Genomic DNA, 16,584 nt, shown 5'->3' with positions numbered 1-16,584 from the left:
TTCGCTGTACGGACAAACCAGTGACTCATCAATTTGAGTAAGGGTGACTCACTTTTTGTTGTGGGTGTAGCAGAACTAAAAGAAGATATTCCACACTTGTTGTCTTTTTTTCTTTTTGAAAAAAATATTATGCAAGGAATAAACATGTAAATAGTACATATTACTATCGAATGGAATTGAGAGAGGAGTGTCTTTGATACCAAGGTAATGATATCACGGGATTCGTCAAGGCAAAACAATTTTTTGAAGACAAAATAAATAAACAAAGACTCATCCAAGATTGAAATCGTTCACTTCCTTGGGAGTGCAAACATAGAAAATATGAAAAAGAAGGATATTTCATAAAGTCTTTAAGCATAAAGATGTGATTTCTTTTTCCTTTTTTTTTTCATTAGTCTTTTGATTGAAAATGACCTTTTGACATAAAGGGCCATAGTTGTACTTTTAGAATGTTTAATATCACACAAATGTGCAAGTGTAAACGGGCCTTTACATAAATAAGTTTTTTGGGTATTTTTAATGGCGTTGTGATAAACTTGCTTTTGGCAAAGATGTACGCACCTATACCGATTACATTGTTTTAACGTCCGCCTAAATTTGTCATTTAATTTTTCATGTCTCAAAACATTCATTTTGTGTAAAATAGATAACAGTGTGCACAGGTCAATTCGTATACTGTGCTAGATTTGTCCTTATAATGGTTGTAAAATAGTTGTTTATTGCTCTTTGTAAAATACCCTGGAGGACGTGGGAGGGGTGACAGGAGGGGTTGGCAGGATCGAGAAGGTGGCGGGAGGGGGGGGGGGGGGAGTGTTCAGGTGAGGGGGTCGATAAGGGGGATAGTGCATTGGTAAATTACTATGATTGAAAATTGATGTTGTATGTAAAAAAAATGTTGCTTTTGGACCCCATGGAAGAACAGGACCATTAAAAATGGTCCTATAATGGTTTTTCCAACCGTTTGTCTATATCTTACGCATTTACTTTCTTTCTTATCATTTGCAAATTGATGTTGTATGTAAATTAATATGAGTTCTTTTTTGCTTTTGGACCCCATGGAAGAACAGGACTATTTAAAAAATGGTCCTATAATGGTTTTTCCAACCGTTTGTCTATATCTTACGCATTCACTTTCTTTCTTATCATTTGCAATGTGTTTCATATGTATGTTTTTAAAACTTGTATGTATATATATATATAGATATGGATGTCGGAAATTAAAACAAACAAACAAAGAATCGTATTGCTAAAAGAGAAGAAGTCAGTTTTAACTTGCTCGGTCGATGAAGAGACATTATTGTAATCCCATGACGAGTTGTAGTGCCACTGTGACAAATCTTCACCTGTATGACGAATCGTATCATTATTGTTGTTAGTTGTTGGATATCCGTTGTAAATACACATTCGAAGGATCAAAATGTATAGATGGTGCATGTTTCTCGAAGTCAATAAAGATGGCTCAAAAGACCTACCTGTTATATCACCTTGAAACATGTGTTCGCCAATTTCAAATAGAACAAAGTTACTGTAACAAGGATCTGTAAATAAACAATGGAAAACAATATACCATTTCATTTGTTCTTCATTCACTTGAAAATGACGTTTAACATGTCTTAAAGATAGAAGATTATACATACTGTATTATACATGCAGGACAAAAAATACATTTGTACAAGAAATGTAAAAAGCAGAAAGAGAGGAGTAGCAATTGAGAGAGAAAGATAGATAGAGAGAGAGAGAGAGAGAGAGAGAAGAGAGAGAGAGAGAGAGAGAGAGAGAGATGAGAGAGGAGAGGAGGAGAATGAAGTAAAAGAGGGGTCGGGAGAAATCATTAAGGAAAGGGTGCACAATTTATCATACACATAAAACACCATTGTCGGATTAGAAACTTGGTTGACATTTAAAAAAAAAATCACTTGAATAGCAATTATGATATGCTACCATAACTATGATAGCAATAACAAGTTATTAGTATATACATTAAAAAGACCTTGACGTAGAATCATGTCTAAGAAAATAAAGCAGCGGTTTTAATCATCAGTTTATAATTTTGTCGAAACTTTGACGCTTGTTTCAGAACGTAAACATTATCAAAATAGTATCAATCATAAGTAAAGCTTCAGATTTGTAATTGAAACTAGAGTGAATGAGGGTACTTAATTAAAGTATCGATATGGAAGGCTCTTGAACTCTTCAAAACTGGACGAACATATGGGCAATAATTAATGGATGCACGGAGACTGTGTTTGAACTATTACAACGGGCCTAGATATTATAGAATTAATACAGCATCGGTCGTCTGTGACTATTGATCAATAGCCACAATATCATATGTGATATTTTGAAGTCAAACCAAAGGTGGTTCAGTACTATTGAAGGCACTAGGAAACTCTTAAAGCCCCTCTGTACTAGTTTGGCCAGGGGGGCATTAGACCTCCCTGCAAGGTCACTGACATGTGGTTATTTCATCAAATCAGCTCTCAATTAACATAATAAAAAGGGCATCATCGGGGATCAACGTGTACCGTTTAGGTATTGTTTGCTGTACAGACGGTGCAAGTAGCCATTAGTAGTGCAGTGGGGATTTAAAGGAAAACAGTCACGGGAACAGTCATCAATAAATATGTTGCTTTAAAAAATCAACAACAAAAATCAGAGAAACAGAGGGTTTGACAAAGATTAGCCAGTAAGTTACAAAGTTTTATTGAAATGAAGGTCTAATAGACAGATATATTGACACCTCTGTCCTGAAACTGTTAAGTCATAAAGCCCCCTATTATTGCAGTGTATGATTTTTGAGACATAAATTTCTCATTTTCCCCACCAATTTGTTTTCTTTGTGCCTTTGTACAAGTTAAAGTGAGGACAAATATGTATTTAAAAAAAGGATGTTTCTTTCATAACGTAGAGGAATATTTTTTGATGAGTTTATGTATTCATCGCTATTCATTTTAAATAAAAACTTATCAGAATATCACTTTTTTTCCTCTTCAAAAACACATTGCATTACGTATGATACATGAGAAATAATAAAAGGTATTTCTTAATGCAATATCTTAACGAAACCTGTCAATAGAAACCGCCTTAGAAACCACATACAGTTGACTAATTTAATTTTGTGGTTACGACCTGGCAAAGAGCAAAAGTTATTAAATTGTGGTGGACATGTATTAGTGCGGAGTGATCTAATACATGTAGTAAGGAAAAACATGGTTACCGTGTGGGGGCGTATGATCATTGCCAAAGTGATACGATCATAGCCTACATAGTCCGCCCTCCTCATCGCTTACATTGGAGCGCACAAGAACTTATTTTAAGTCAAGATAGTCACGGAGAATCAAAACTATTTTCAGTCGAAAAGTTCGCACTATCCAGTAGCGGTGACGTCACAGTGTGTCCTGTGATTGGTCAAAAGTTTTGTAGCTTAGGTAAAGAGCAGTTAAAAACAAACATGAGCGACATATTATTGACGGTTATTTGTGTGTCAGTTTCTTGACATGATGAGAATTGATTGGAAAGGCAGAGGAGGTTATTCAGTCGCATTTACATGTATTAAAAGAGATTAATTACCGTGAATTTCCATTATTCTTCAATGACCTATACAGTATCGGAAAAATGTCTTAGATATAATTAGTTATGATAAATATAACGTTCAAATCGCACCGAGGTATTATCAGTCTCGCAGGCCTTCTAAAACATGTGCTTAAAGGTGACGAGACTGTTTGCTCCCCAAACTGATTTTCCAGTCCTGTGTTCCTTGTCAAATTGACATACATGTACTGTCCTTATAGTTCATGTGATTCATGATTCCTTGCAACGAGATGACCGAATATATAATCATACATGTTATTAATACTGATGACTAAAGAAGATTTTTGCTACAAAGTATGTATACGAGGGATGGAAAAAAAATCCTCTTTGTTTAATATCTAATTGGGGTGCCGCGATCACTTTTGAACTGGTAAAATGGTGTCGTGACTTGCAACCCCCCCCCCCCCATGACCGAACCCATGCTACGCCAGTGGCGTTAGATATAACATAATTAGTATATCTTGGCTAGTGAAACAAATATCGCCTTCAATCATTGCAACCCTAAATCGGAAATTCGTGGTTGGTATCATTACGTCAATTCTTAGGAAACATGAATTAGGCTAAACTCAACTAATGTTGTACTCCGAACTTTCCATGTGGGGGCACATTACCATGGTAACTGAAGGCTGGATATACAGTGATTGAGGAAAATAATCAAAGATAATGAAGAGAGAAGGGATAGTAAGGGAGGAAGCTTAGAGAGAGAAGAAAGAGAGAGGGGGAAGAAGATAGGGAGAGAGAGAGAGAGAGAGAGAGGTGGAGGGAGAGAGAGAGAGAGAGAGAGAGAGGTGGAGGGAGAGAGAGAGAGAGGGAGACAGTGGAGTGGAGGGGATGGCAAGTGTGTACGAGAGAAAAGTGAAGGAGTGAAAAGAGAGAAGATGGATATTCATGCGATTTTATAGTTACAGCGAAGGGGGAGGAAAGAGAAATAAAGGAGAGTGGAAAGAAAAGGAAATAATCAAACAAAAATGCAATACATAAATCATAAAACACAATGAAGATTATTTACAGAGAAAATGACAGAAGGGAGTATTTAGGACGCGTATTTAGTGAGTAATAATAATAATTATAATAATAATATATCAACGTCATGGGATTCCCCTTCCAGTTTCATTAATAGAAAAGTCCGTATTCAGCTGATGATCTATGTATTCTGGAATATAAATATTACTACTTACTTACTTCATGTGATATTGGATCGGTACATTGCTGACAGTCATGATAATGTTGATTACTTATACTGATGAGGAAAACAGAGAGAGAGAGAGAGAGAGAGAGAGGGGGGGGGGGGAGAGAGAGAGAGAGAGAAGAAGAAGAAGAAGGGGTGTGTGAGGAACAGTGAAACTTCAACGTTTTATCACGCAAAAAGAAAATAATAGCAAGGAACTGATGTAATTTCATTTTCACTGAATCGGGTTTAAAACGCATCTGGCAATTCTGTTGCCATGGCTACCTCCCTGTAATAAAAACATAAAATGGCTGCCAGTACTTAGCAACTCTCAGGTTAATCCAACTTTTAAAAAAACTTCTTCTAGCTTCATTTCGAAATAAATCTCGTTTGCTAAGACCGTTGGTGGCCATTGGTTCCCGAAAAGCCAAAAGCTACAGTTTTATCGACTATAGAAACTGAGACGGTAACCACATTCGTTGACTCAGATGTTTCTATCTAGGGTTGACATTATAGTCTTGGCGGTTGGAAAAAATAGATGACCACTTTTAACCGGTATTGAATATTTATATTTTTTGTTGAGTTATTTGTGCTCTGGAAGAAGGAAAATTTCGTCATGTTCGCGAGATGGAGATCTAGGAGGCGTCCTCGAAAAAGGGTAAGCTCACAACTTATTTATTTGTGTGTGAGTTGTTCAAATTATCATGCTTTAAATCAATAACCATGATACTAGACATCTGCACTTATAGGGCTATAGAGCGGCTCCAAATCACGGTAAAAAAGGTGAGGGCAATCGATTGTCTAGCAACCTCAGTATATTTGGGGCCGCTTGGGGCTTCTTTGAAACTACTATATTTTCACTTTCACAACATACAAGCACAAGCAATGTAATACATACTGCCATTTATCACCAACATTTTATATCTGTCTATCTCTTTCTTTTATATTTACTCCATTCTCCATGCATCAAGTATGTCCTTTTATTTTGTCCTCCTGTTCTACATCTCATTTTCAAACGTCTCCATCAGACAGTACGTGAAAAATAAAAAATAAAAATTACAAACATATATATTTTGGGAAGTTTATTTTATTGGTAATTATTTACATGCCTTTAAAGTGGAAGACTAAAATCCAATATACAGCTTAGTGCTAACACTGAATGTCGTTGATGCAAAGCATACAGTTTACTCATTTACAATTTCTTGTCAGCTCAAAGATATTAGATTGCATTTATCACCAAATCAGTGACAGTTGTTTTGTTTGAATGTTCTATTGCAATTCCATTACATGGCAAGCCTCGTTCGTTACCAAGTGTTCGTGAATTGTATTATGAAATTGTGAACATTACTTTACATGAAACGATATAATCATATTTGATGTTTAGTCTGATCGAAGCTCCATTAGTGCTATCAGTTTGATACAGTCATCATATACACTGATATCTTAGATGTGATCGGTAACATATGGGACCATAGAGCTTAGACTTGACCAACAAATACATATCAAATACATCAGTCGAGATTTATGTACATGAATAATTATCTCAATTATATATACATTTTCTCCATGATATATACATTTTCTCAATTATATATACTTTTTTTCAATTATTTACACATTTTTGTTTTGTGATTACATAACAAGTACGACCTATATACAATTCACATACACAGATGGACAAATAGTTAATGATTCGTATTACCATTCATCGTTTTCATTAAACATTAAACATGTGGATGATCTGGTTTTCTCCAATACTATGTTTCCCTGGAAATATATTAAGGGAATTTCAGTTTAGCAACGTGATCATTGTTAGTATACTCTAATCTATTTAAATTTTGATTACAATCTAAAAATAAAGACTACCGTATATTATTATAACTTCACAACACATGAAACAATCCATGAAAAAAAAATGTGTCAATTAGCAAATAAAGAAGAGCATAACGTATATCAAAACATCACGGCCAGATAGACAACTTAAATAACTATTTTAAATGTGTACGTTTTCCTTTTATTCATTGTTTTTTCCACTTTCCATTTCGCTAAGGGCCAAACAGGTTATCCTGATTTTAACATTACGTGTACGTTGAATTTACAACATCATACCATTATTAATATAGCTACAAACGTCTTGAAACGGCCGAGTAACGATTTAACGATAATTGGATTATAATTATTGTGACATAAACGTACGAAGGTGGGTCTACATTTACATGCATAATATCCTTTCGACAAAAATAGACTACATGAATTTACATTTACACACGAATACAATCAAAGTTACTGAAATCAGAAGCAAGTGAATTACAACCACTATTTTAGACCAGTCCTTTTTAAGCTACTCCTTTGCTACGATTATCTGCCTGGGGCCCACACAAACGTGTGCTTATGTCACACTTAATCCATGCATTGTTAAGTTTTGAAAGTTACTATGCATAACAGAGGTGCATTGTTCGAATATGTTGGATAACAAACAAAAACTTCAACATTTATAAAGCTTCAGATAATCACAATAGTCCTTGACTGAATTTGCATTCCGCATACCATACATGTAAAAGCAGGACTGCAAGGGTGACATAATAACCATTGGTTCTCGAAAAGCCAAAAGCTACAGTTTTATCGACTATAGAAACTGAGACGGTAACCACATTCGTTGACTCAGATGTTTCTATCTAGGGATGACATTATAGTCTTGGCGTTTTGGAAAAGAATAGATGACCACTTTCAACCGGTATTGAATATTTGTATTTTTTGTTGAATTATTTTTGCTCTGGAAGAAAGAAAATATCGTCATGTTCAATAGATGGAGATCTAGGAGGCGTCCTCGAAAAAGGGTAAGCTCACAACTTATCTATTTGTGTGTGAGTTTTTCAAATGATCATACTTAAATTCAATACCCATGATAATAGGCTTCTGTAGCTGCAAAGTTTTTGCAAAGTTATGGGCTAGAGCGGCCCCAAATCACGGTACAAAAGAGTGAGTGCACTCAATTGTCTGGCAACCTCAGTACATTTGGGGCTTCTTCGAAACTACTATACCTTCACTTTCACAACATACAGGCACAAGCAATGAAATAAATACTGCCATTTGTCACCAACATTTTATATCTGTCTATCTCTTTCTTTTGTATTTACTCCATTCTCCATGCATCAAGTATGTCCTTTTAGTTTGCCCTCCTGTTCAATTGAATGTCTTTCTGCATCTCATTTTCAAACGTCTCCATCAGACAGTACGTGAAAAATAAAAAATAAAAATTACAAACATATATATTTTGGGAAGTCTATTTTATTGGTAATTATTTACATGCCTTTAAAGTGGAAGACTAAAATCCCTTATACAGCTTAGTACTTACACTTGTATAATATTCATGAATGTAGTTGATGCAAAGCATAAAGTTTAATCATTTACAATTTCTTGTCAGCTCACTTCAAGTTATGCTAAAAGACTTTTGATCATTGGTTGTCGGTGGTTATGTCTTCTTACCAATTGTGTGTAACCCTCTCACGACTCATTACCCTTTCCTCCACTGCTTAATAAAAACAATCTTCCTATTATGTAAGCCTGTTATTTTATGTTTAAATTTTTTATACAGCATATAGTTTCATTATAATACACCGACGCCCAAGAGGAGGAATTTTCTCCGCCGCCTAAACTACGCGAATAGTGATCTGTTTATGTACATGCACATAACCTCCTTACCAGAAGAAAAGAAGATATTCATCATGATCATATAGATTCCTACAATGGGTATATATGACGAATCTACCATACTGCAATACAATCTGAAGAAAGAAACAGCACTTAATTTTTTTTGCTGCTGCATTTTCATTTGATTCAAAACGACACATGTTATACAAATCCTATATGGATTATGAAGAATATATGTACAGATGTGATCTACAGATGTGGTCGAATCATTAAGTTGTTTTACAAGTAAATCAAGATTCATATGATGATCAGTAGGCCTACCTATCATCCCCTAAACATGCTAAAATTAATGTTCATTTTATTCGTCGTACACAATCCAATCATAATATTTCCTCTAACTTCGCTGCAGCCATCAAACACTTCTCCTCTATGAGATACAGTATGTACAAAGGCAAGGCCAAGGTGCGTCCCATACTTTACCATGTATTTTTTAATTGTATTATGGAATTGTCAACGTGAATTGATATCGTGTTAAGAGCTCAAATATATTGACTCAGGTCAAAGATATTAGATTGCATTTCTCACCAAATCAGTGAGAGTTGTTTTGTTTGAATGTTGTATTGCAATTCCACTACAAGGCAAGCCTTATACTTTATCAAGAAATAGTGAATTGTATTATGAAATTATGAACATGACTTGACATATAATCATATAATCATATTTGATGTTTTGTCTGATTCTAGCTCCATTAGGGCTATCAGCTTGATACAGTTATCCTATACACTGATATCTTAGATGTGGCCGGTCACGTATGGGACTATAGAGCCCGGACTTGACCAACAAATATAAAATGCATGCACTCGAGATTTATGTACATGAATACATACATTTCCTCAATTATATTCACCTTTTTTCTTGGTTATTACATTTCGAGTACGACCTATATACAATTCCTATCCACAGATGAACAAATGATAAATGATTCTTATTATCATTCACCGTTTTCATTAAACTGAAGCATTATTAAAGCTAACACATCTTCTCAAAGTTTCTTTCTTTTTACCATGTCATGTGGATTTTCTATTTTTCTCTCATATTTTCTTTCCTTGGAATTTAATGTAAAGGAAAATTGAGCAACGTTATCATTGTTATACATTCTCATTAATTCAAATTCTGAATACAATCTATAAAGACTATGTTATTATAACTTCACAACACATAAAAAAAAGTTCATAAAAATAGCAAATCAAGAAGAGCACAAGGCTGGTGAGATTGACAACTTAAATAACTATTTTAAATTCGTACGTTTTCCTTTTCTACACGGTGTTTTAGTTTAAATCCACTTTTCATTAATATCTTTCAATTTTTCTAATGGTCAAACAGGCTATCCTGATTTTAACAATAAGTGTGCCATGAAGTTACAACATCGTCACATTACTGATATAGCTACATGTATACACATCTAGATACGGCCGAATAACGATTTAACGATGATTGGATTATATCGTACCATTCTGACATATGCATACGAAGGTGGGTATACATCTGAACGCATAATATCATTTTAAAAACACAAAACTACTAGTTTACATTAACACACAAATACACTCAAAGCTACTGAAATCAGAAACAAGTGAATTACAATCCCTATTTTGTATATAACCTTGTGCATTTTAATTTGAGATACCATAAGTCACTTTTAATAAGCTATTCTTTTGCTACGATTATCTGCCTCAAGCCTAGAAAAAATTGTACTTATGTCACACTCAATCCATGCGTTGTTAAGTGTTGATAGTTATCATGCGCAAAGCAGGTGCATTGCTCGGATATTTTGTAAAACAAACATAAATTTTAAATTTTATAAAGCTTCAGATAATCCCAAAAGTCTTTGAATGTCTTTGAATTCCTCATACCATACAAGGAAGAGCAGGAATGCAAGATTGACATAATAGAAACAATGTTTGCACTCACCGATTTCACTTGGAATAGATACAATGGGGAACTCACTAAAATGAGGAAAACAAAATGTCAGTAGCCAAAATTGTATACCCAGTTGAGCCATCTTGTAGCAAGATTTCAGTTTCTTGTCTTTCCTTTTAATTGGGTGGTCACCCATACTGCCATCTAGTATCAACATTAACCCTAAACACTTGACAACAAAATAATGAGTAAAGTATGCACATAACATGATCAAGCTAGTCATCGATTCAGATGAAAGCAAGCGATTGTATTCATATCTGTAATCACCTCTTGCTCCATTTGCAAAGAAGAATACGACAAAAATACAGAGCACAGTCTTCAATAATGGTGAAAAAGGTCTGAAGCCATGAAAAAAATTATCTTTCTCCACTTCCAATTTGGGGAGATCAGCCTCAACCTCTCTGCAGGATTCAAGGATATCATTCTGGCACTGAAACGCTGAGGATGCCTCTACCAAGCTACCGAGTCGTCTTCCGCGGCATGCAAGCTCTTTTGGAGTTGACTCAAGCAACAATTTAATCTCTAGATTGGCGCTTTCGCAAGCTTGTTGACCGACCAGTAGTTTCGATTCTGCCTTCTGTATCTTACGATTCCTCTTTACTGCATCTTCTTGAAGACCGGTACTAATACAATGCTGAATTTCCTGGATCCTCTGAATATCAAGATCGGCTTTTTCTTTCACAAGTTTCAGCATGTTGTCCCTCTTTCTCTCATGATTTATTATATTCAGCTGTGCCTCCCATTGGATTCTGTTAATTTCTTTCTCCAGGTTTTGTGCGATTTCTTCCTTGATTTCTTCAACAACTTTATTCACCAGTTTAGGGGCTTCTTCAATTTTTCCTAGGGAACTTTCAATATCCCGTCGTAGTTCTGACAGCCTCTCTGCCCTCACGCCGACCTCTTGCAGTTGCTCTGTTAGGTCGCGTCGAATTTCTTCTCCAAGCTTTAACACATCCACCACCTTGTGACCTTGGTGAACATCGACTGCGCATTCGTTGCAACAACCACGCTGGCACGTTTCGCAAAAGATATCGGCCTTACGGTCTAAGTGAATGTCGCAAACCCATTCTGGATCGCCGATGTCTTCTCGTCTTGCTTGCGGTATGTCTTGGAAGCAATCTTGGCAGAGGTTCTTGCTGTCTCGGACAGAACATCTCATGGTGCCTTCGGTGGCGTTCCCGCATTGCTCACACGGGGAGGGCGCCAAAGGATCACTAAATGCTGACGCCATATCGAGCTATTCTCCTCTGATCTGGTCGTTGTGTAAATGAGCATTCAAGCAAACACATTTGGTACTTCCAGTTGTGATGTCACCTAACAGAAAAAAACAAGAAGAATAAAAAACATACTTGATTACGAGATGAACACTTTTGTCCATTATTTCATCAAAATGTTATTGATTCCTAATTCCGTGACATATTAAAAATTAACTCATGATACAACCTAACAAACACCTCTTCATTAAATTAATTCTGGTCCTTTGTTTTCTATTAGAAGAAAAAAAGGCTGATAATACAGTTGTATAAGTTTTAAAATGATATGCCTACGAGTTACTAATCTTCCTCATAATATCGCAGACATATTCCTTTAAAAGATAGGTATTCTTCAATTTCGTTCAAGAAATCTTGAGTTATCCTTAAGTCGAAAACAAAATTCATATGAAAATACACCTTCATATTAATGTAAAACTGATATATAATGAGCACAGAGAGATAATGAAAACGAGCTGGTAGTACGACCATGTGCACGACACAGGTTCTCAATGCTGAAAGTCAATTGTGCTTTCCAGCAAATGAGATTTTCAGAAAGTTTCAGGTAGCTAATTAACACTTTCTACACCAGTGTTTCTTTAAAAATTCAAGAAAAATTGTTGTGGTTGGACGAGTTTAATACATTTTTGTAGGTGTTTTTTCCCAACAAGTAATAACATTGGGAAGGAAGTCGGAGCGTATTCTAGTAGTATACTAGACTTTTCTTGATCTGCCAATCAATCATGCTAATACTTAGTCAGTTCTAATACTTAGGCCCATTTCCGAAACATTCTAGAATATATTTCACCAGAGACCCTTAGATCTATAGTTATACGAGCTAGACTCGAGAGTCTCAAATTCATCAACTTTAATTGTTTCAAGATGAACATTATAAAATAACATCATTTTTTAAAGGAAATATATGCAAGATAAGAATCAATCAACTTACCTATGTGGTGATCAGAAGAACAAACATACAATGATGTCGTAGTAATACTATATAGCGAGATGTAAACAACCGTCTGCTCAAAGTACACGTCATCGTAAATAACCCTGCCTGGATGGCTCTACACAGCGCCAGTGGGAGGTGGGAATCCCCGTTTTAGATACATGTACAAACAAGAGAGGGCGCTTCTCCTCACACGAAAAGATAGCAGTCGCATTTTTAGGTCTATGTTTTGTTTTTAATGTGAGCGGAGCCTATTGAAACATTTTTTCAGATCAGGATATTCTATCCTACAAATTAAAATAATCAAATGAGATAAATCAATTGAATAAATTGAAATAAGGTAATGCATAAATATTTCTGTATTCTGATTTTGCGTTACATATGCTATTAAAAAAAATTGAAAAAAATAAATCAGTTTTTGATTATTTATTGGCCTGCCCCGATTTTCTATTTATTTGTAATTTTTGTTCTAACACTTGTTTTTTTGTTTGCATTTGTTTATTTCGTTTCGGTTATATATATGTTTTTAAATCCTAAGTTGAATGTGATTCTTCTGAGAGACAGTGAATCACTTGATTGACCCACAACAACTCTCAGTGAGAATCTGCTGTGTCAGCACATTACACGAATATGGGTGTACAGGACTACTTAAAGAAAAGTAAATTTAAAAAGAAAAGTAAATCAAATGGACATTCGATATCATGTAGGATATTATGCTTTACACAGACATTCAATTTCAATCATCATACATTGTTTGTACACACCTGGATCGCCTAGGTTCTTCGGGCATGTTACCGCAGTTCTGATCGGCGTGGAGTAGGGCAGGCGCAATGCGGTTTAAACTGCTGAATAATCGCGGTGCTACGCCAGCAACAAGCGGGCACAACCGCTTCAAAGTCTCTCTCACTGATGTCTCGCCCGGTGTCTCGCACAGTAGACCTACAGCAGTCAGATCAAGCCGTGGTTTTAGACGCTGTCAAATGTAGAACGTATTAAAAGATAATCAAACCCTGTAAATTTGTATGACTAACTGATATTAAAAGCGGATATTTGATAGTAGTGGCATATTAAATTGAAATAAACTGGAGGAAAATACTTACAGAACTAGTTGACATATTGAACACAAATCAAGCCGAGAAATATCCAGTTTGTCGCCAGGATAATGTACACACAACCCCAAATACATGTATTCACTGAGATTTTAAGCATCGACAGATGCTGCTTTCTTTTTTTGGATAATCGCCCAAACTCCAAAATTGCAGTGATGCGATGCTTCATAAATAGCTCTTGTTTTCCCACCTGAGACTGAGACTTGAGCTTCCACCTGTCTTTTTAATGGAACGCGCCGTTGGTGCATAGATTGCATAACATTCCTGAAGACGTACGTACACATTAGCTTTTATATACGCCATTTTCGTAATGTAATTAAACTTAATGCACAAATCTCTGTTACGTGCTTCGTTACATATTATTTCATTCACCCGTTACGAATAATTGTAATTCAATAGACAGAATGCAAATGAGAAGAGAAAGAAGAAGAAGAAGGAGAAGGAACAGGAGAAGGAGAAGAAGAAGAAGATGAAGAAGAAGAAGAAGAAGAAGAAGAAGAAGAAGAAGAAAAAGGAACAGAAGAAGGAGAATAAAAAGAAGAAGAAGCAGATTGAAGACGAAGAAGAAGAAGAAGATGAAGAAGAAAGAACAGGAAAAGTATCAGAAGAAGGAGAAGAAGATGGAGAAGAAGAAGAAGAAAGCAGTAGGAACAGAATAAGAAGAATAAAGAAAATATATGAAATCGACAGTATGACAGCCATTCTAGATTCTAGATCAAGGATGGACGACCCCCCCCCCCCCCCCCCTCCGAACCATGTTTGTGAATGTAGCAGTTTGGGTTATTATCTAAAGTCCTCTTTAACCTACCCAATTTAAAGGATCAGGAACAACTATTTCTAGTTGCGATAAGTTCAGATTACTTTGGAGGACGAAATATGCTAATATATAAGATCCAATTTCGGTACCGTTACGGAATATTGTTTACAATGGTAATATCATCATGTAACCTCAAAGTTATACCAGTCAGTATTAATAAGTTATGCGAGGTTTAACCCCCCAAAAGAACGAAAATGAGAATAGCATGTAAGTATACTGCTTATCCATCCAAGTTTTGTTGATAAGTACTTCGTTAAACGCGTTCAGTTTTCGTTGGTGGCGGTAATTCTTGAACGAGCGAGGAGAGAAAAAGAAAATAAGAAAAGAGAGAGAGAGAGAGAGAGAGAGAGAGAAAGAGAGAGAGAGAGAGAGAGAGAGAGAGAGAGATTGAGAGAAAGGTGGTTTCAGGAAAGATCCATAGTTCTACCTCGGAGATTATATTTGGATCAGGTGCAATTTACAATAAATGATAACTGAACAGATTATGAGGTAATGGAGGGTATTCAGTGAACATTGACTGGTCTGCGCGGGGGGAAACATAATATATATAGAGAGAAAGGCGGAAGAAAGGAATGAGAGATAAAAAGAGAGAGAGAGAGAGAGAGAAAGAGATGATTACAAACTTGTCTACGTCAGACTTACAAAATATAGACTCATCGCTCATCACAATAGATCATGACCCCAATATTTTTTTCGGTCGCTAACTTTCAAAAGAAACATGCCGCGTTCTCTTCAAACTTACTTTTGTCAACTTACGTTGTATCATAATAGTCCATGCAAAAATACCTTTTTTCTTCTTTTTGCAAAATAGAAAAACATTTTTATAGAGCTAATAGGGGGCATGGACGAAATACGAAATGCAAGGTAATATAAACTGAGAGCATAGTAAACTTGAAGTTATTTTACGTTATTTTCCCATCTAGATTATATTAATCCCCCTAGCCTCCAACCCCTTTTCCTGTCACTCCCATCTCCCTGTCTCTAATCTCTCTCTTCTCTCTCCTTCTCCTTTTCTGCCTTTCTATCTCTGTCACCTTCTATCTTTCTCTCTCTCTCCCTTTGTCTCTTTGTCTCTCCCCGCCTCACCCTTTCCCTTTTCTTCCCGTCTCTCTCCCTCTCTACCTGCCCTGTCCCTCTTTAGCTATCTGTCTCTCTCTCTCTCCCACCCTCTGTCTCTCTCTCTATATCTGTCTGTCTGTCTCTCCCTTCAATCAATTTCTTGTATTAGTTACTCAATTCTCTCTGCATCATGTATGCCCTTTTATTTACTTCTTCTCCTGTTCCATTGAATGTATTTCCGTATCAGATTTCTCAACGTCTCCATGAAACAGCATGTGAAAAATAAAGAATAACATTTACATGCACATAATCTCCTTACTAGAAAAATGTGACATTCATCCTGGGGGTGTTTCACAAAGATCCTAAGTTGAACTTAACGATTATGGAAAGCCGTTAGCATCCATGAAAATATTTTGTAAAAGTTATTTTAAAAGGCATTAAATGTTGATTCAAATCATTCATATTTCTTATTATTAAGGAGATTTCATGTTCTTGATGTGGAATTAATACAAAGTCTAAAAATACTTGAATATTCACTTTTGAATATATATTTGTTTAAGGCTACAAATGGCTCTCAATAGTTCTTAAGTACAACTTAGAGTTAATTTCGATTTAATCATAAAGTATGTATACGAGGGATGGAAAACAATTCCTCTTTGGTTAATATCGAACGGAAGTGACGCGATCACTTTTCAACTCGTAAAAGGGTGCCGTGACTTGCAAAAAAGGGGTTGAAAAACGCTTATCTAGAAGACTAAAGACGATTGCCCCCCCCCCCCCATGAATGAACCCATGCTACGCCACTGGCGTTTGATATAATAAAGCTAGTAATTCTTGGCTAGTGAAATAAATATCGCCTTCAATCATTGCAACTCTAAATCGGAAATTTGTGGTTGGTATCATTACGTCAATTCTTAGGAAACATAAATTAGGTTTATTAAACTCAACTAATGTTGTACTGAGAACTTTCCATGTGGGGGCACATTACCATGGAAACTGAAGGGTGGATA

The 16,584-nt window shown here is 35.8% G+C and overlaps 1 protein-coding gene across 1 annotated transcript; it reads right to left on the bottom strand.

Moving 5' to 3' along the window:
- Nucleotides 1–270: 270 nt before the first annotated feature.
- Nucleotides 271–12,678, bottom strand: LOC105442931. The gene is made up of 3 exons (XM_011675605.2): nt 12,590–12,678; nt 10,761–11,704; nt 271–297 (listed from the first exon to the last, which is right to left on the bottom strand). Exons 2-3 carry the CDS (start codon nt 11,619–11,621, stop codon nt 271–273), a joined length of 888 nt encoding a protein of 295 aa, XP_011673907.2. The 5' UTR covers nt 11,622–11,704; nt 12,590–12,678.
- Nucleotides 12,679–16,584: the final 3,906 nt, after the last annotated feature.

Source organism: Strongylocentrotus purpuratus, unplaced genomic scaffold, assembly GCF_000002235.5.
Source record: "Strongylocentrotus purpuratus isolate Spur 01 unplaced genomic scaffold, Spur_5.0 spur5_scaffold_21, whole genome shotgun sequence".
NCBI classification, from domain to species: Eukaryota; Metazoa; Echinodermata; class Echinoidea; order Camarodonta; family Strongylocentrotidae; genus Strongylocentrotus; species Strongylocentrotus purpuratus.
The sequence above is the reverse complement of the archived record's forward strand: the minus strand, read 5'-3'. Positions and strand labels throughout refer to the sequence as shown.

Bases quoted from the DNA above. Each gene is read 5' to 3' on its own strand.
- LOC105442931 (XM_011675605.2), bottom strand. From the start codon at position 11,621: ATGGCGTCAGCATTTAGTGATCCTTTGGCGCCCTCCCCGTGTGAGCAA. The intron at 298-10,760 runs GTGGAGAAAGAT...TGCACTCCCAAG, and splicing joins CTGATCTCCCCAAATTGGAA to GAAGTGAACGATTTCAATCT.